General features: G+C 40.1%; 1 protein-coding gene across 1 annotated transcript; it reads right to left on the bottom strand.

Moving 5' to 3' along the window:
* Nucleotides 1-569: 569 nt before the first annotated feature.
* Nucleotides 570-19,907, bottom strand: mpc2a (mitochondrial pyruvate carrier 2a). Its single transcript, XM_022674747.2, has 5 exons — nt 19,680-19,907; nt 15,424-15,464; nt 10,415-10,499; nt 2,044-2,155; nt 570-1,289 (listed from the first exon to the last, which is right to left on the bottom strand). Exons 1-5 carry the CDS (start codon nt 19,819-19,821, stop codon nt 1,244-1,246), a joined length of 426 nt encoding a protein of 141 aa, XP_022530468.1. The 5' UTR covers nt 19,822-19,907; the 3' UTR covers nt 570-1,243.
* Nucleotides 19,908-21,504: the final 1,597 nt, after the last annotated feature.

The raw sequence follows: 21,504 nt of genomic DNA, 5'->3' as shown, positions 1-21,504 counted from the left end.
AACAATAGATTAGAAGTGTGGGTTTTACAGATGCTTTTCAACAACTTAGTTAGATAAAGCTACAAATGCATGATCAAAAACCTGAGTCTACATCAATTAACAGCTTAAATGATTTTGTATTTTGTATAAGGTAAAAAGCAGTTGCTCTGTTGGTGTGTGCACCCTGTAGATCTTTAATCAAATGCTCAAATAAAAATATCAACAATGCAATGTACCGGTATTATTGTTACTTATTATTAAATTAGTCAGAAGTGTAACTTTGATATCAGTCAGTTTAAAATCTATGCATTGCAAAAGGGTCCACTTACTTTATATTGCAACTGTAGGTGTCTATATTACAGAAACAAACAGAGACGGTTGCTACCCTCAAGATTAATAAAGGATTATTTTATATTAAGATGATTAGTCAATTTTTTTACAAGTCTTCAAAACAGAAAAACCTATCCAGGAGCATCTCTCCCTACAGTGGAGTAAAAGCTGTATCCAAATATGAAGAGCAAATAAAACTAAAATAAGGCTGCATTTTCACTGATCAACAGATTAACTTGATAAAAAAAACTGCTGCAAAATTAAGAGTAAGAACTTTATTTATTGCTCAGTAACATACAGATTTTTCATGACTAAAGGCATGACCAATTCAAGTACAATGATATTACAGTGTTGTTCATCCCATGCACTGCAATGCATTTAATTACCTGATCATTAAAAGAACATTTTCAATGATATAACAATTCTATTTCATTTAATCAGACCTCAGAGATCATGTTTTGGGTCAAAACTTCAGCATGTCAACACAGCATTAATTAAACAGTGAAAATAAATACTGCAGTAATTGTAAAAATTTGGTGCAACCCTTGGATTAGTGGCATTTTCAGTAACAAATAAAGAAAACAGTACAGAACATAAGCTCCCGGAGCCAAAAATGATTTAATGCACCATTTCTCCTCTAATACTCGGTTACACCTGCACATTTATCCCTGCAGAATAAAATCACACCCAGGGAGAACAGGGGGAAGGGCTGAACACACCAGTGTGTGGAAGACGGCTAAAAATACACAGGAAGTCTCTAGAGTAACCCCTCCCAGATACTGCCCCAGTCAGACAACAGCACATGTGACCAAGTATAAGAAAAGAAAATTAATCTAGAACTAATTTCTCTAAGCAGCCAGTGAATAACTCAATCAGATTCTCCCTCTGTCTCCCATTTATACTCAGTTTATTCTTACTGTACCCAGTTAACCCTTCAGGACTGCTGCACGCCTTCCTTCAGCTTTAACTCCTGGTTATACCTGTGACAGAAAGATATAATCAATCTTATTCCTTTAAATAAAACTTATTATTCAAATAATTCTGTGATTGTGAAATCTAAATTAATCTTATATACCTTTATAAATCTCTTGCATGGTTATTAGCATTAACATTAACAGCATAGTCATACAAAAAAATCAGGATATTTTGGGGTATTTTTGAAACAATATATAAAACAACAAATTCATGTACAGAACATGCTATTGCAAAAAACTTAATGATTTTTAAAAGTTTAAATGTTTTAAAAGTCATTATGTAGTATAATGTAGTACAGCAGCTTCAAACATTCAGTATAAAGCAAAAACATTTTTGAACCTTTTTGTAAACAACAGTAATATACAAAGACTGATTTTGTAAAAACAAAAATACTAAAAAATATTATTATTGTTATTATTATTATTAAAAAAATATTACTAACATTCAATCTAACATAGAATAAAGTGCAAAATGTTTATTTCATGCACATAAACTCCAAATATAAACAATTATACAAAAAAACGCCCTTAAAGCTTCACAGTAAACAACAAACAAATACAAAATAAACTGCTCTAATGAAAATGAAAATTAGAGGATTTTCTGTGCATTTATGTATTTAGTGCAAGTTAAGTTAAGCTGCCTAAAACTGGCACATATGGAAGCTGTACACAGTGAATCATTTCCTTTCCTCAAAATGAACATGTATTTCATCTCATTTCATCACACACAGCGTCAGTAACGGTGTTTCTGAAGACCCACCTCCAGATCCTGAAGAGCTGAATGGTTCCACACATCCCCAGAAAGAAGTTCACTGCAAAGAGGGCCCAGTTCTTGGGAATGATCACCAGGCAGTACCTGGACCAAATAAATCCTGAAAGAGAAACACGACACCATCACATCCCTGCAGCTTCATGTTCAGAGTAAAGAAAAGGTTTTTTTTAAGTTAGGTCACCCTGTTAAATATCTAGTTTATTATAAAGTTATTCTATTAATAGAAAGGTAAAGTAATGAAACAAACTTTGCAAGAACTAAAAATGAAAACTTTACATGCCAAATAGAAAATGAAAATGTATTCTGAGGAGAACTCCCTGTAGTCTAACAGCTGGTATTTCCTCCTTTTGGCTGAAATTGCCTCAATTCAACATCTGTCCACCAGGGTCTGCTGGAGTACAGGAAAATTAAACTAAAGAAAATAAAACCTCTGCTTCCAGTGGGAAATAAAATGAACAAACTTATTCAGATAAAACACAACTATGCTCAACTTTCCAACCAAACAAATACCAAACAAGATTCTAACAGTGCTGTTTTCCATGAATAATATATTAAAGTAACATAAAAAAATAATACAAGCTTGTCCAGTTATTAATTATTTGCTAATAAAATTAAATTTGTGGAAATGTTAAAGGGCAAATGCTCACCAGATTACACCCTAACTCAGGACAGTTTCAGAATGGAGACTGCCTGAGGTTTTGCACTGTCTTGTACAACGCATGAACAGCTTTAGAGAAGAAAGTCTTTACAGCATATGTTGAAAGATCTTAATGCTGAACACAACCCCACATTCCAATACGTACATATTTTTCCAGGGTAGTGGATTGTGGACCTGCCAGTGCAGAAAATAAATATTCTAGAACCGGGGTATTTAATTAGAATTCAGTACGGTCCAGTTGGAGCTGAACATCTGAACCGTGAGGTTGTTCAATCTATGAAGAAAAAAATAATAACATGTTTCTCTGGCCAGTTCTCAGGCTCCCTATCTCTTTATAAAAGCGTTTTTTCCCGGGTGCGTCCCAATTCACTAGCTGGGGCAGCGGTCTGCACAGATCTGATTGGCAAATGAGTGCATTTGGTGACCACACGTGATTGGTCTGTGCATTTACTGCGCTGCAAAGCACACACTGCAGCGTCGCGGTGCATTTTTCACGCCGCCTTCCGCTGTTTTCTATGAAGAGCGGCGGCAGAAAACAGAGAAATTTTGGTGCGGCGTGAGCAAAGGCGAAGCGAGCACCAAAAAGGTGAGATATTTTGAACTTTATGCAAATGAGAAGCGGGTTTCGCTGAGCGGTAGACAATCAGCGCCGCGCGGACAGGGCTCCAGCACCGCACACCACAGGCTGAACTACAGAGTGAGAAAATGGAGGAGAGGCTGAGTTCAGCTTCTTCAGGATTTTATGTGCTCTATGTTAACTCTCTGTGTGATTACAGAGACGGAGGAGCAGCTGGTCCTGAGCTGGATGTTTAGCAGGGTTCACCGGCCGATAGAAAAGAACGGCGTCTCGTTGAAACACAGCACTGAACTACAACTCTACACTTTCTTGCTGGTGGCAGATAAACTGCTGCTCTTTCAGGAGACACGCCCCAAAGCAGCGAGAGAAAGGAGGAGAAAGAGATTGGGAGCGACGCCGCGTCGCTGCAGTGTGAACAAGAAAAGTTACGCCGATTTAAACGAACACCGTCAGAATCAAATCCTTCTCAGTAGTTTATCGGTTTGGGTCCGCACTGGACAGCGCCTGGGTCCGGACCGCGCTCCGCCTATTAGTGACCCCTGAACTAGAAGAAGCACTACAACCCCACACAATGACAGACCCTGGTGGAGTCTTGATGGATTTAGCTGATGATAATATAATATATGTACTCCTGTGTGATCTGGTCTTTTCCAGATGTCTCTGAGGCATGAACAGCTGGTGTACACGAGGTTTCTGTTTTAGTAAAGTTTTTATTAGTTCATTAGACACTGGTCTAATTCTGTCCTCATGTGTTTATCAGCTACTGCTGAATGGCTGTTCTTGATGCAGAGCCATCAGAGATCACAGATGTTCATCTTAGGCGAGCAGTTTTCCCCTTTCACACCCGAAAATTTACTATATGTACAAACTGGGATTCTGTGCACATTGCTCCTCTAAGCCTCTGCTTAAGTACTGCTTTTGTAACAAACCACGTTTATTTTGATTTCACAATATAAAATTATTTTACAGTTTACGCTACCATTCACGCTAAAGTTAATTATTCAAAAACTTTCTTCTTAAAATCAACACAGTGTTGCAGCAATAATATGCCAATATGTGATTTTATGAAAATCGATTTTCTCTGGGCAGTTTTAACTTCTTCTGGGTGTCCATTTCCTACTTTGTGAAACCTGTAGAGTTTATTGGTTTTTTTGAGTTTGTTTATGTGTTTTTCAGATTGAGCTCTCTGGTGTGATGTGTGTTCATGTGTGTCCTACTGGCCATTTTAAGCAGCAGTTTTACATGTATTTTGCAGTCAGGGCTGCTAGCTTGTGGACTGGTACAGTTTTTGTGGACAGTTGGTTGTTTCACAGTTATTGAATAATTTTTTTAATTGTTTCTTTAGTTGAGTTTTATTACATAGCACCTTTTCGAAACCTTCACCTCGCAAACAACACAAAGACTGAAAAAATCTAATATAATAACTAAAACTAAGCACTAATAATAAAAATAAAAACAATTAAAAATGAGCAAACCCACTCTAAAAATTAATTACTAAAACTAAATTAAAAAAGTGAAAATAAAATAAAATTAAACTACAATGAAACATTCTGAACTATTATAACCTTGGTCCTCAGTCACAAATGGATGTTGATAATCCACGCTACCAGGCGGGTGAGCTATTTATGAGTGTGAGTTGTCGAGTCCATGAACAGAAATACCAAACTGATGTACAAAGCAGCTGTTGTTCTGTGAAGATGCCAAAATAGATCAGCATTGTATGACTCCTATCTGGTAAAGGCTTCAGGCAAATAAATAATTTTATATGGTTTTTGTTTTGGCTTTAGCGTAATTTAAATAACATGCTGCAGGTTTGAGAGAGGGGTGGAAACGGGTCATTGACCCTCTCGTCTTACTGATTAGTCAGAGGAGATTTTATATCTTGGATTCCTAAGTTCTTTTTCCAGCCACATGAAGCCTCATGTAGAGCCTACATCATAAACTAAACAGCAGGAACATCAGCTAAGCTATAATTATTAAAACAATGCTGAATATTATAGGAGTACGTAAGTGTTCATAAAACATGGAATATGATTTGGGAGCATCTGTTACTGTTAATTTACGTAATACATACAAACATACAGCTCTGAAAAAATTAATTGACCACTGCAAAATTATCAGTTTCTCTGATTTTGCTATTTATAGGTTTATGTTTGAGGAAAATTCATGTTGTTTTATTCTATAAACTACAGACAACTTTTCTCCCAAATTCCAAATAAAAATTTTGCATTTATTTTTAGAAAATGAGAAATGGTAAAATTGACAAAAAGCTTTCAAACCTTAAATAATGCAACGAAAAAAGTTCATATTCATTTAAAAACAACAACAATACTAATGTTTTAACTTAGGAAGAGTACAGTGATCAATATTTGGTGGAATAACCATTTTAATCACAGTTTTTATGCGTCTCGGCATGCTTTCCACCAGTCTCACTGATTTTGGGTGACCTAACACCACTCCTGGTGCAAAAAGCCTGTTACAAACTGCTCTTTCCATGCACTTCACCCTAGCTGCCATTTGCCATTCTTTTTGTAGGTCACCTGATGTCATTCTGACATTCAAATAAGATGCCAATGCCATACTAACTGACCTGCCGGCCTGCGTAGTAAAACCAGTCCAAATGATCCAGAATGCAGCACCACGTCTGATCTTCAACCAGCCAAAACGGGCACATGTCACCCCGCTGCTCATTGAGCTCCACTGGCTACCAGTTGATGCTCGCATCAAATTCAAAGCTCTTACAATCGCCTACAAGGTGATGACAGAACAGCTCCTTCCTACCTGCACTCGCTCCTGAAGGCTTATGCTACCTCCCGGCCGCTGCGCTCCTCCAATGAACGTCGCCTCGCTTTACCAAACAAACATTCACACAAAGCAATCCAGACTGTTCTCATACAGAGTTCCCCAATGGTGGAACAAACTACCTTCCACTACCAGATCAGGAGAATCTCTCACTATCTTTAATAAACTCCTGAAGACAGAGCTCTTCAAAGAGCACTTACTCTCCTAACACCTCTAACTAACTACCTTCTACTACCAGATCAGGAGAATCTCTCACTATCTTTAATAAACTCCTGAAGACAGAGCTCTTCAAAGAGCACCTACTCTCCTAACACCTCTAACACACTAACTACTTCTTACCTCATTTCCTTCTTCCCCTCCTTCACTCCTCTATCCCATTATTTCCTATAGACCTCCTTTAGGCCCTATATAAAGATGTTTTTAACTTCTATTATTTTTGTCCTTCACTATTGTAAGTCGCTTTGGACAAAAGCGTCTACCAAATGTAATGTAATGTAATGTAATGTAATGCAATGTAATGTAATATGACTGTCTTCCCGCTCAGTGGAGAGTCGATTAAGCCCTTTGCCAGTCTGTAGCTTTGTCGTCCCCAATGTCTGCTGCTTGACCTTGTTGTAATCTTCTTCTCTCGTGCATCATCAGATGGCCAACTCAGTGTCTAGCAGCCACGACCTCGTTTGTGGGTCTAAGTCAAAGAGCCCAGCTTCTGAGGGTGGGCTGTATAAGGGGCAGCCGGAGATTATGTGCTCGGCTGTCTGTTCCGGTTCACCACACTCGCATGCCGCACTGTCCGACAGGCCCCACCTCTTTAAAGATGAATTGAAACGGCCTACTCCAGTGCGAAAACGATTCAGGGAGGTCCACAGATGCCGTGGCAGGTCTTCTCCTTTTACCCCACCTCCTGGGTCCTTAATGTATTGTTGGATGCGGGAGGGCCCAGCCGTCTCCCACATCTGTTGCCAGGCTGATGCCAGCCATGCGTCCCTGGACAAGTCCTTAGGAATAGACTGTAGCATCTCTTGTGCTGCCTTGTTGTAGGGATGGCGAGACTTAAGCCTGCCTGGTGGGGCTGGTGTTATCGTGGCTTTGTGCAGGATGTGCCAGTCATATTTCTGGGCTTTTCTTGCAAGGGTGAGGGTAGCTGCATCCCGTCGGAGGCTGGCTGGGGCGATCCCAGCCTGAACTGGCAGGTAGGACACAGGGGTGGGTTTCAGGCAGCCAGTTACAATCCGGAGGGCACTGTTGATCACAGTGTCTACCTTGCTCACATGTGTGCTTCTACTCCAGGCAGGGGCACAGTATTCAGCTACGGGTAGAACAAGGGCTTGCGCGGAGATGCGAAGAGTCTGGGGGGAAGCTCCCAAAGTCGAACCTGCCAGACGGTGGATGAGTGAAACCCTGGCAGATACCTTGGCCTTCACTTCGTCCAGATGTTGCTTATAGGACAGTGTTCAGTCTAAGCGTACAACAAGGTACTTGGGGGCTTGCTGGAACTCCAGACGATTGTTGCCAACATACACATCCAGTTCCCTTCTTGCTTCCCGGTTGTTGAGGTGGAATGCTGCAGACACTGTCTTGCCCACGCTCAGCTGAAGGTGCCACTTTTGGAGGTAGTCTGCTAGGATACCCATTTCTTGGTTGAGACCATCTTCCATTGCATTCCATGTTGGGCGTCGGAGCATTATGGCCAAATCGTCTGCATATCCGTACTTGGTGGATGTTATATCCGGCAGGTCGTGGATATATATGTTGAACAGCATTGGTGATAGGACGGAGCCTTGTGGAACACCGTTCTTCAGTCTGCGGAGCCTGCTGGTCTGGCCATCGCTGGTCTGGACAGTGAAGCTGCGGTTTGATAGCATCTCCATAATAAATCTCACCATGTGCCGGTCCGGGATTGTCCTTAGCAGTTTTAGATGTAGTCCACGGTGCCACACAGTGTCATAGGCGGCAGTCAGGTCCAGGAATACTACTCCAGCTTTCTCGTTATCCTGGAAGCTGTCCTCGATGTCCTGAGTAAGTAGTTACCTGATCCACCGTTGACCTGCCTCGGCGGAAGCCAGCTTGTTCTGGTGGAAGTTGTAGGTCCACCACTGGTTCAATACGGCTATGGATCAGACGCTCAAAGATCTTATACGGGACACATAACAGAGAGATGGGCCTGTAGGACTTTGGGTCTTCGGTTGGTTTGTTTGGCTTTGGCATGGCTATGACAGAAGCTCACCGCCAGGTCTTTGGGAGCATGGACCTCCGGAAACATATTGTGAAGAACGAGCAGAGCCAGCGAGATGTTCTATCGCTTTGGTGCATGACAAATTCTGGGTGGATGTTGTCACGACCTGGTGATTTGCCCGGCTTCAGTTTGCTCACTGCTGCTCTTAGTTCGGCCTCTGTAAAGTCTCCTGAGAGGTTGGCATCAAAACTGGCTGCCCTGGAAAGCGACAAAACCTCACTTGAGGTCAGTCGAGGGAAGTTTTTGTCTGCATCTGGGAAGCGGCCATTTTTCAGGAGCTGGGAAGCAATGGCGTCAGCAGTCACTGGACACCTGCGGGGTGTTGTTTTTCTCCCTGAGAGCCGGTTGGTGGTCTGCCACGCTTTCCGGCTAGAGTGGGTGAAGTTGATTGATTCCACAACTTCATTTCAACCTGGTCCTCCGGGCGTCATCCAGTTTCTGCAGTAGAATTGTTGCTGTTGCATCCATTTCTTCCCTGGAGCTTGTCTGCTGGTGTTTGCGCAGCAGGCTGCTACACTCCTCATCCCAGCCTGGAATGTAGTTTTTGTTGTAGCCTCGTGGTATGTTGTGTTTTGCTGCCCTTAGGAGGACTTTGCAGTAGGCTGCGTATGCAGCTTCCACATCAGCTGTTTCGGGGTCCGGCAGACCAGCAGTCCTTCTATCTGTTTCTGCCATAAAGGACTGGCAATTTGCCTTCCTGAAGTTCCATCTCCTGACCGGTTTGCCAGCTACCGGCTGTACCAGCGAAGGTACTTTGATGATGGATGGACGGTGGTGTGAGCGAGGGAATCTGTCCAAGACCCGTCTCTCAGGTTTTATGTCATTGCTGCGGCATATGGCGAAGGCCAGGTCTGGGTTGGTATAAGAGTTCCATCGTGCAGAGAAGAAGCTTGGGGGCTCTTTTGGTTCAAAGAGCAATAGTGCTTCAATGTTAGAAGCCCACTCACTCAGGACTTCACCATTCTGAGATGTGCGGTTGTAACACCAATCTGTGTGTTTACAGTTGAAGTCTCCTGCATAGATGGCAGGAGCAGGCACAGGTGGAAGTGATGTTGCCGTCAGCGCTGTTGGGGGCGGCTTATATACATTCACAACAAATGTTTCTTGGATTTTTGTGACCAGCCACTCAATGTTGCAGCCAGATGGAGCTTGGCTGATGGCAGACCAGCTTAATCCTTCCCGGACAAAAGTTGCCATTCCATGCTTCTTACTGTAGATGGATCCAGCAAGGAGGAACCCAGACAGCTTGAGGTTGTCATCAGAAACCCAAAGTGTCTCTTGCAGGAGAATAACCGCCACTTTGTTGGAATCGGCGAGGTGTCTGATGACTTCGAGTTTGGCGATGGTCAGGCCCTCGACGTTGAGTCGGAACACTGTCAGACCCTGGTTTTCGACGGTGGGGGTGTCCGGCCGTCTTGATGAGGATGTTCTTGGTTGTGACCTTGACTTGTACCTTGGTCTGCCAGTTTGATGATTCTTCGGGGACATTAGTTTCATGAGTTGGTCTTGCACCATTTCTCACTACTCACAGAGGAGGCCACATGGAGGCTGTCGTCTTCTCCTCACCTTGTTGTAATGAAGGGCTCAGCCCTGGCTTTACAGGCAGAGGGACACAGTGAGCATCATGTTGCTTCCATCCTTAAAAGTTCTAAGATGGCAGCCATCTTAGAACTTTTAAGGATGGAAGCAACATGATGCTCACTGTGTCCCTCTGCCTGTAAAGCCAGGACTGAGCCCTTCTTTTCCTCACTCAAGACTTTTGCCTGTTTTTTTTTATTGACTATTCCTAGCACTTGTTTTGCCATCTGGCTTCTCTTAAAGCAAGAGGAGCAGTGTTTTTTATACTTTTCCTTGTTAGATAAGATTTGGTTTAGGTGATCACCTAATCAGAAACACATTAAGTAGAATGAGGTTTACTTGGGTTGGAATTCAACTGACACTGAAATGGAATGGCTGTCATACATGCAGAGATGCTGATTATTAGAAAACTTTGCAGTGATCTCTCCATTTTTTTTGAGACCTGAACAATCTCAAGCAACCCAACCCCCCCGCCCCCCCCAAATGCCCACAACATATCCTGAAACATTACCTGTTGCTGTGATGACACATGACTGAGAGAGACTCAGTTTTTCAGGTGGGCGGGTCATATCAGAAAAACCAGCAAAAACCAAGCCCTGCAGAAGAATGAGGAGAAATGTAAGAAACAAGAAAAAGGAGAACAAATTACACAAATTACCATGTAGGGAGTCACATGACGTCTACAATTCACAAGTGTGAGCTATTCTACCCTGATTTTAGTGTCCCTCCCTCAGTGATGCACCAACAGGTGACATTTAAAGATAGTCACTCATGTAGAGGCCAATGATATCCGTCTGCAGCGGTCTGAAACAGATAAAGCTAACATTAAAGAAGTGATTGAATCAGTTCAGACATGTGTTCACGCTTCATCCCAATAAGGTGCTGAACTGAAGCTTACAGCCAGCTTTCTGTGCTGAACTGCTGGACGCTGAAACAGTCTGCAGAAAATCAGGTGGGTTTTATAGACAACTGGTTAAAGTTTGATTGCAGGTCAGGTGCTGTCAGCACAGCTCATAGTCCTTTAGTTAGTCAGCAGAGCAGCATCAACAGCTGCTGACAACCCAGAGCTGAGACCGGGCATCTGCACGCTGCCAGGAGACATTACAGAGGACTGTACATGTGCCCCTGAAGTAATCTAATCGCTGAAATATCTGTGTTTAGATCAGTAGGATATGAATTTATTCTTTTGATGCACAGAACACAGGGTGCTTGATTCTTACTAGAATTTCCCCTCGGGGATCTATAGAGTATCTATCTATCTATCTAGTTCCCAGAATCTAGAGGTTCTTAGCGGGGAGAGGAGGCTTCTCTTATAAACCCCCCAACTCCCAAACAACTTCTGGAATATATGAGCATTCGTCAAAGCATTTCACAGCTAGTCGCACCATGTTTGACTATGTACGTGACAAATAACCTCTGAAACTGGAAGCCTGATACGTGATACTATTGTACTTCTTGTTCACACAACACAAACAGGTGTGAGAGGAGCTGTGCTGTGATGTAAGCAAAGCTTCACCCACAAGCTATAAACCTGAGATCATCAAGAGTTATTTAAGTGTCTGCAGTAGAGCAGCCCTACAGGAAGTAACTTTAGAAAAGGGTCATCGTTTCTTGGAGGAAACCCTTGTGAGAGCTGTTGGGTACTCAGGATATCATACCTTTCGTTTTTTAGAAGAGCACAGTGAATTACTTACTGCCAAACCAACTACGAAACCAAGACCACAGAGGTCAATCCCAGTAGTCACACCAACTGGATGCTTGTTTACCCACATAGTCTGGAACATCTAAACATCTCAGGTTAGTGAAAAGTTTAGACTCAGACAGCGCAGACAGATTCAGGAGGCAGCTGTCTGTGACCTTGAATGTTTTAACAAGTCCACGGGTGGGTAAACTGCATGCCCACTGCATGCGGTTAGCTTATCACATGGGCAACTGTAATCCCTGCTCAGTACATCTATAACTTCAATACTGAAGTTCAGTGTCAGCTACGACCTGAAATCTGAGCGAAACATTGTAGTTTTTATCTCTTTGCACAGATCCTTCAGCAGAGAGGACAGCGGACAACTGGCACTGCATTTCTCATCATCTAAAGCAGAACTCCTCAATCCAGTCCCATCATTCTGATATTCAGATGCCCCTGACGGCCTTTATTAACTCGATTAGGGTTGGACTTAGACTGTGCAGGGTATTAGACCAGGACCAGGATTGGCCACCCCTGCCACTGACTACTATTAGCCACAATTGATATTAATCATCAAAGAAATAGTTGCACAAATAGCTGCAGCCAGAAGGAAGTGTCTGATTAAAATTTTGTTTGGAAAGAAGAAAGTTACCATGAACAATAAATGACAAAAAAAAGATATAGCCAATGTTGGTCATATTTATTAAGCTGTGTAACACATATGTAACACAACATGCAAGACATCTCTGTATGGAGCTGTAAAAGTTCCTTATGATGTCCTGCAATAATCCTCCCTACGCAGCTTAAATACAGATTTTGCAGTAGGGTGGAGGAGTTAACATCACATAACATCAAACTAATTTTCAACTGGAGATAGGTCTGGGTAAGGCTGGCCATGGCACAGATTCTGTTCCAAGGCAGCAGTACGTGGACGAGCATTGACCTGATGGAACAGCATAGCAGAGTGTATATTCAGGAAAATTTAGAGCTACCTCATTAACATAATGTTATCAGAGTGCCTATAATAAAGAGCAATGGTAATTTGGCATTGTATTAAAAATGACCCTCACATCATGGCACCAGGCCTTCTGGACGCGTGACACCAATTAAACTTAAATGGTACACAGAGCGTCACCAAGCACGACATGCAGACATTCCCAGTCATGATACTCTAGCGCAACTACCCACCAAGAGTCATTCCTGTCGAATGCGCTGGACAATATTGACAAAATTATATCACAACATACATCTCAGAAAAACATCAATACAACCCCTGGCAAAAAGTATGGAATCACCCGTCTTGGATGAGCACTCCTTCAGACATTTCATTCTGTAAAACAAACTCTGATCAAAAACATGATACAATAATAAGGTCATTCCAAAGTGCAACTTGTTGGCTTTCAGGAACACTCAAAGAAATGAAGAAAAAACATTGTGGAAGTCAGTGAATGTTACTTTTATTGACCAACCACAGGGAAAAAAATATGGAATCACTCAATTCTGAGGAAAAAAGTATGGAATCATGAAAAACAGATAAACAAAAGATGATTCAAAATACATCACTAGTATTTAGTTGCACCACCTTTGGCTTTTATAACGGCTTTCAGTCTCTGAGGCATGGACTTGATGAGTGACAAACAGTATTCTGCATCAATTTGGTGCCAACTCTCTTTGATAGCAGTTGCCAGATCAGCTTTGCAGGTCGGAGCCTTCTTGTGGACCATTTTTTTAAATTTCCACCACAGGTTTTCAATTGGGTTGAGATCTGGACTATTTGCAGGCCATGACATCGACTGAATGTGTCTTTCTCCAAGGAATGCCTTCACTGTTTTTGCCCTATGGCACGATGCATTGTCATCTTGGAAAATTATTTCATTATCTCCAAACATCTGTTCAATTGAAGGGATGAGAAAACTGTCCAAAATGTCAATGTAAACTTGTGCATTGATAGAAGAATTAACCACAGTCATCTCCCCAGTGCCTTTGCCTGACATGCAGCCCCATATCATCAAGGACTGTGGAAATGTGGTTGTTTTCTTCAGGCAGGCCTCTTCATAAATCTCACTGGAACGGCACCAAACAAAAGTTCCAGCATCATCACCTTGTCCAATGCAGATTCTTGACTCATCACTGAAGATAACTTTCATCCAGTCATCCACAGTCCATGATTGCCTCTCCTTAGCCCACTGCAGTCTTGTTCTTTTATGTTTAGGTGTCAATGATGGTTTTCTTTTAGCTTTCCTGTATTGAAATCCAATTTCCTTTAGGCGATTTCTTAGGGTTCGGTCACATACATTGGCTCCAGCTTCTTCCCATTTATGCTTCATCTGTTTAGTTGTACTTTTTCGGTTTTCAAGACAAATGTCCTTAAGTTGCTTGTCTTGACGCTTTGATGTCTTTCTCGGTCTACCAGTACGCTTGGCTTTAACAACCATTCCATGCTGTTTGTATTTGGTCCATATCTTGGATACAGCTGACTGAACAGCCCACATCTTTAGCAACCATGCGTGAAGAGTTACCTTCTTCAAGAAGTTTCACAATCCTCTCTTTTGTTTCAAGAGACATTTCTCTTGTTGGAGCCATGGTTCTTGCCACTCTAATTCGTCCAGCAGCCCTCCAAGGTGATATGACTGCAGGTGTTTTTAACTGCAGACTAACGAGCAGATCTAATCTGAGGCAGGTGTCCATTTAGGGAAAGGAAATTGACTGGGTGTGTCCTTATTTTCTACCTTCAATTTGAGTGATTCCATACTTTTTTCCTAAGAATTGAGTGATTCCATATTTTTTTCCCTGTGGTTGGTCAATAAAAGTAACATTCACTGACTTCCACAATGTTTTTTCTTCATTTCTTTGAGTGTTCCTGAAAGCCAACAAGTTGCACTTTGGAATGACCTTATTATTGTATCATGTTTTTGATCAGAGTTTGTTTTACAGAATGAAATGTCTGAAGGAGTGCTCATCCAAGACTGGTGATTCCATACTTTTTGCCAGGGGTTGTAGATCACATCAAAATGATCACTTTCTCTGATTTTCAGTATAATAAACATTGTTGTATTATTCTATAATATACTACTGACAGCATTTCTCCCAAATTCAAAAGGCACAGTGCTTTCAGAGTAAAAAAAAGTAAAGCAAAAAGTAAAGCAAAAAAAAACATAAATCATTTACAAACAAGAATACTAACATTTTACTTAGGATGTGTTTAGAAATCAATATTTGATGGAATAACCCTGACGTTCAAATCACAGCTTTTATGTGTCTTGGCATTCTCTCCAACAGTCTTTCACACTGCTTTTGCCACACCTGACAAAAAATGTTTTGTTTAGTGTAGAAATTATTAATTATACTACAGCTAACTCACATATGAATGAGCAAAATTCATCCAGTCAGGACCTGGATTTTGTAGTAAGAGGAGTTTATATTTTAACATATATGGAAAAATGTCTCACATCTCACAAATAGTTTTACAAAGAATCGGGGATAGAGGTAAAACTGGTGCTGTTACACTTTAACAGGGTTATTCAGGCCAAAGCTGGATTATATGCATATGTAAAAGATTAAGAAGGAGACAAACTTGGACAACTTTTTGGTTTGGTTTTAAATTTGAACTTGTTTTGTTTGCAGTATTTAAGCTCTGCATCTTTTTCGTTAATTTGACCGATTTTCATTTTCTCTAAATGACAATATTTATATTTGGAATTTGGGAGAAATGTTGTCTGTAGTTTATAGAATAAAACCACAATGTTCATTTTACTCAAACATAAACCTATAAATAGTTAAATCAGAGAAACTGATTATTTTGAAGTGGTGTCAATTTTATTATATAAGGTACATCTTACCCATTTAAAAACAGGAGCCCAGAAGAAAACCGTCTTTGGCCCTAAAAGAAGAGAAAAAAGATCCTTACTATAACGTGTAGATGGAAACCAAAGTATTTAAACAAGAGCAATTCTCTTTAAATGCTGTAAACATCATCAAACACATGTAAATATTATCAAAAACACAAGCTCTCGTACCACCACACCACTAGAGGCGCTGCGAGGCACCGTGTAGAACAGACCTATCAGAGAAGAGAATTAAACGCTGGTCTAGTGCTGTCCTGCCTCAGAACAGCTCCTGCTGCTGTTTCTACTGTATGAGTGATTTTAATCCAGTAAAATACAGCAGTAACTACAGCACTTTAAAATATACTAATACTGTCGCTTGAAGGATGATTTGAATGTATTTTTTAACTGGAGCAAGATAAATATTAGCTGATTTTAATACTATAATGGCTTCAGGAATAACATATAGTAAATTTATATTAAACGTGTGTCTTACTTATGCTTTTAAGAAATACATATTTAAATACTTAAACATTGAGTATTTTATGTCCATTTATAGTGTTTATGGAACTATTAAAAATATTTTTTATATTTTTTAAAGGGACTTGTGTTAACATTGTTGGCCTATCTCTTTTTTAGGTCTATTGTTTACAGTCTTCAGGTATTTTTCTGTTAATGAAGTCTAATTCCTTCATATATTGTTCAATTTTGTGTTACAAACAAACCCAATACTAATCAAGGCCATAATTTAAAGCCTTAGAGTTTTATGTTATATGTACTTCTAACAGTACAGTAACTCACACACCTATATTAAAGCCCAGTCATACAAAAAATAATAATTAAAATACCGTGATATGCATTTTTGGCCATACCGCCCAGCACTACACCAAACCAAAGAAATACAAAACATTGACAAACACAAAACAGATCAGTTAGAAATACAGATTAGACACATTTCACTAATAACACAATAAAGAACAACATATGTAAAAAAGCACGAGAGCTAAGAATGTATAGCTGTCTGTAAGATATGCATAGTGTTGCTTCACCGCATGGGACGGGTGCTAAAATCACTCACTGACCATAAATGAAAAAGCCAGGATTCATTTAGACCTATTCAATCACTGTGTGACTTCAGGTAAGAGAAATCAAGAGTGTAGAGCCAAAGTAACACGTTCTCACCTCCCCACTGAGTCACATTAACCCTAATCATTTACAGAGTACAGTTTACTAACCTTATCTACCTGCTCAGAAGTCAGCTCTCTCCTACTATCAAACGCATTGTCAACAGTGTTAATACGGTTTTGAGAAAGAGGATGAGGTTTAGGTTAGAACAAAACTCCTAGAGCTGCTGCCTTACAATATAAGTAACTAAAATATCAAATATATTAATACTGTAGCTTAAAGGATCATTTTAATGCACACTGAACTGAATGTAATTGTTAAATAAAGAACCAAGGGAATTGTGATAACCTGATAAACAAGAACTTAAATATTTAAATGCCTCTAATTGCTTCAATAACAACATATTGTAAATTGATATTAACCTTTTGTCTAACCTGTGCAATAGAGCTTTTGAGAAATAGCTCTTTTGAATAAACATTGAGTATTTTAGGTCAGTTTATAGTGTTAACGGAAATAAAATATTTAGCTAGTTTTGAAAAGGAAACCGTGTTAAAAGTTGTTGGCGTATCTCTTTTTAAGGTCTGATGTTTATATTCTTCATCTGTTTTTCTGATAATGAAGTCCTATTTCTTTATATATTTTGTAATTTTGTGGGACAAAGTAAACCCAATACTAATCAAAGCCTTAATTTAAAGCCTTAGTGTTTTATATTATATGTACTCCTAACAGTACAGTAAACCTAAATTTAAGGCCAGTCGAGCCAAAAAAATAAATTATAATAAAACAATACTGTGAATATGCAGTGAAACCATCAGAATCTTGCAAAATACTGTGATATGCAGATTTGGTTATAGCGCCCAGCAGGTACCAGATATTTCTGCAAAACCAGTTTGCTTGCTGGTGTCCGTGGCTGCAGCATATTTTGTTTTCCTGCTATTGTGGTTCATACCTGACAACGGCAGGTGTGGAAATAGGACTAGTGAATGAGCACCAGGGGGGATAAAAAGCTGAAACATGAACAAATTTCTGCTCCGTAATGGACAATAAAATCTGCCATTCCACCCAGTTTTTGTTAGTTTAAGTTACAACCTTATTGCTCCAAAAGATGTCAGAATATCTCCATTGTACATGGAGATGGCTTCAGTTTGAAACAGAAGAATTAAGTGCAGCTCATCTTAACTGTAGCCTATATGTTGGAACATGCCACACATCATCATATGATCTGACACAATGCACTGCTGTGGAAAAAATTAACTATGTGCATTATGGGAACAGATTGCATGTTCTGTTTACTATGCCACCTCAGGCAGTTACACAGTTTGAACACCAAAGGTCAGAATGCCTGTAGTGCAGATTACCAGTGGAAATAAGCAATGGGCAGATGATATGTCAATCATTTTGACTGAAGATATTTGAATTTGAAATGCAGTTGAATTAAAGTAAAAAGTCAACAAAAATTGACGTAATTCAGGAAAGAAAAATGAAAATACTATTTATGGAAAGTAACAAATTACTGGTCCTTTGATACTGTCCAAGACTTAGCTTAGGCAATGACACTTTCACTCTAGATCACTTAAAAAAATGATAGTAGTTAGTATAAGTACATAAAATAGTACTTATAAAATAATAAATAGTAATTATCCAAAAATATACAGGGAGTATTGCTGGGAGGGGAAATTAAAACCGGTATGCATTTTTCACATGCAGCCATCATGTTAAAGGTGCTGCGGAGTGCCGTGTAGAACAGCACCCAAAGATGCAGACTGCTATTCAGTTAACATGACAAGCTAACACACTGGAGTATTAACAGCTTAACTGTGTGGAGTCAAACGCTCATCTCATTCAGTCCTGCTCAGAGAAAAATGAGAACAACACTTTATCTGAGGAGCTTCTGCTGCTGTTCCTAACTGCACTGTTTGACTTGTAAGCACAGCAATGTTGCTAGGTTACCTGTATGTGGCAGAGTAATACATGGAGAGCTTCGGTTACAGTACATTACCAACTGACAACTGCATTTATAGAATGCCTCTCAGCCAATCACATTGCAGGGTCGGAACTAACTGTGGTATAACTGAATAATTGCACTTACTCTTCCAAAGACGCAAAATTTAATGGTGGATATTTCAATGTAAATAAAGGAATGAATGTAAGAAATGTAAAATGCAATTATATTTATATTAAATGGTGTAAATTAAAATACTAGGATATACTTGTGTCTGTGATTTGGCTTACCACCATGGTCAAAAAATGTGTGATTTTTCATTTTTGGACCTTGTGACAAGAGTCTCTTTAAGTACAAAATGCAATCATGAAAAAAAAAAAAAACAGAAAATGGAGAGATTATTTGTTTTTAGTTTCTCTCAAAATTATGTTTGCGAAAGACAGAAATCTAAAAGTAAAAACTGGGAAATTAATAAAAAAACCTGTTAAATGGAAAATAAATAAATAAAGACGTTTTTACAGCCAATTGTCTGCTTTCTAATTTCACGTCAAACAGTCAGAAAGTTGAACTGGTAAAAACGTCACACTGACTCAGCTGAGAAACAGAGAAAGTGGCGCAGCTCGGCTGCAGGATAAGGAACAGCTACTAGGAGAAATGATAGCATAAGCTAATATGGTAGCTAATATAGGCTAATAAAAACACAAACCAGTGCAGTATAAACAGAGCAGTATAAACAGAGCAGTATGAGAGCTAGTTAACATTAAACAGGCCTGTTTATTTTCCGCTTCATATCGCCAGACTCTCGATCTCTCTCACTAACTTTGTTTGGTAGTTGAAGGCGGTAAATCCGGATCCAGAAAGTAAACAATGATCCGCCCCGGGATTTTGCTCCACCTGTCTTAATGGCTCAGCCGCAGCACAGCTACACACACAGAACCACCTGGAAAGGTGGAAGGAAATCCCGGAGCGGATTACGGTTTCCTCCTGGATCCGGGTTTACCGCCTCTATGGCTGTGAAAAGTTACAGCTTTATCCGGATATAGCGTTAATCTCCGCTTCTACAGAGAACAGGAACAGCTAAGACCGCTAACTTCAGTGCAGCTCTCCGCGGGAATAAACCCGCCCGCTGTGATAAATCACCCGCTCTTTCTGCATCCTGCCCGGGTCAGGTGCGCAGAGCCCCGCTGGAGGGGAGGGGGGTTACCTGCCGGGTGGTTGTACAGGGGTCTCAGTCTGGGCGGCAGCATGAGCTCCACTCGGTCCAGGGTCCGGTGGTAAGCGGCCCGCAGGCTGCTGGAGTATCCGCGGCGCTGCTGCAGCCGGAGGCACAGTCTGGAGCAGCTCATGGCGGTCAGTGAGCAGAGCTGCAGGAGGTCTGATTCTGAGCGGAGTCTCGGAGTGTCACCGCGCCGGGTCTTCACTCCAGCTCTCCTCCCTCCGATACGGCCTATCACAGCCCGGCCCTGCCCGGAGCGCCTCCGCCCACTAAACCGCCGCACAGCTCATCACACCGCCGCTCCCTATAGCAGCCAATTGCAAATGTGATGCAGATGATGACCATTCAAATCTTTAAATGAACATTGATTCCGTGTATTAGTTTCAACATTAACTAATGCCTATTAGGCAATGTTAAATAAACCTTGTTGTTTCATCATCAACCTTAAAAGATATAATGCAGCTCAATGTCCTCTGCTATCATAGTGGGGCTCTAAGGCTTATAAGCAAAATGTAAAGAACATCTTTCTTTAGGGGCTCCTGAGCAGAGACAGATCTGATAGATAAACATATGTTTTTAATCTTTCTTCTTGCTCTAATAGTATACAAATTCGTTTATAATTGCTCCCTATTACTAATGTTTTTGCATGATAATAAACCAGAATACTAGCCTCGGGCCAAGCTAATTCCAGGTTTTCCTTAAAGTAGAAGACTGGTACTCTTCAGATCATGTGTATTTGTTTTGGCCCAAGATGAAAAAGTTCTTCAAAATCACATTGCAACATTAGCTTTAAATTATTTTTTGTGCAAAATTGCTCGCTATGCCATGTTGCCAGTTCATTTTAAAGTATACAATCAGCTCGGGCCAGGCTAATTCCAGGTTTTCCTTAAAGTAGAAGACTAGAGCTCATGTGTGTTTGTTCTGGCCCAAGATGAAAAAGTCTGTCAAAATCACAATGGAACTACTGCCTTTATATTCAATTTTTGAGTATTATGGCACGCAGGCCATGTTGCTAATTCATTTTACAGTATAAAATTGACTCGGGCCAGGCTAATTTCAGGTAGAAGACTAGAACTCCTCAAATCATGAAATATCCTTCAAAATCACATTGGAACATTTATTTATATTTTTTATATTCATTATATTTGTGCAAAATGGCTCTTGTACCATGTTGCTAATTTATTTTACGGTACAAAATCAGCTCGGGCCAGGCTAATTCCAAGATTTCCTTAAATTAGAAGAATAGAACTCTTCATATCATGTGTATTTGTTCTGGCCCAAAAAAGAATCCTTTAAAATCACACTGGATCATCTGCCTCATATTTTTTGAGCGTAATGGCTTTTAAATTATAATTTTATTAAAGATATTTTTTTATTATATATTCAATTATTAATTCTAAATTATAAATATTCAATAAATATTTTACAGTATATAATTAGCTCCGGACAGCATAATGCCAGGTTTTCTTTAAAGTAGGAGGCTAATTTTCTATTTAGGATCTTTTTTACTTATGAAATATGAATTAATTACACTAGGACAGCAAATTCATGTTGTAAGTAAAACTGGAGAAAATAAGTGATGGAAGGTCGTGTATATAAAATTACATTTAATAACACATTGTATATTTACATTGTTAATAAACAGCTGTACTGCTTTCCTTCATTCTATCTGCTTCAGTGTTGATCTGTGGGGTGTTTAATATAATCTGAGCAGCAGCGGGTGTTTGTGTGAACTCTCCCTTTAGTTCTCATTCCTTTAGTGAAGCGGGAGCTGCGAATATCGAACCAAAAAGAGACAGATAGCAGCCTGTAA

This window comes from Astyanax mexicanus, chromosome 21, assembly GCF_023375975.1.
Source record: "Astyanax mexicanus isolate ESR-SI-001 chromosome 21, AstMex3_surface, whole genome shotgun sequence".
Classification (NCBI taxonomy): Eukaryota; Metazoa; Chordata; class Actinopteri; order Characiformes; family Acestrorhamphidae; genus Astyanax; species Astyanax mexicanus.
This window is presented reverse-complemented; position numbering and strand designations above follow the sequence as displayed.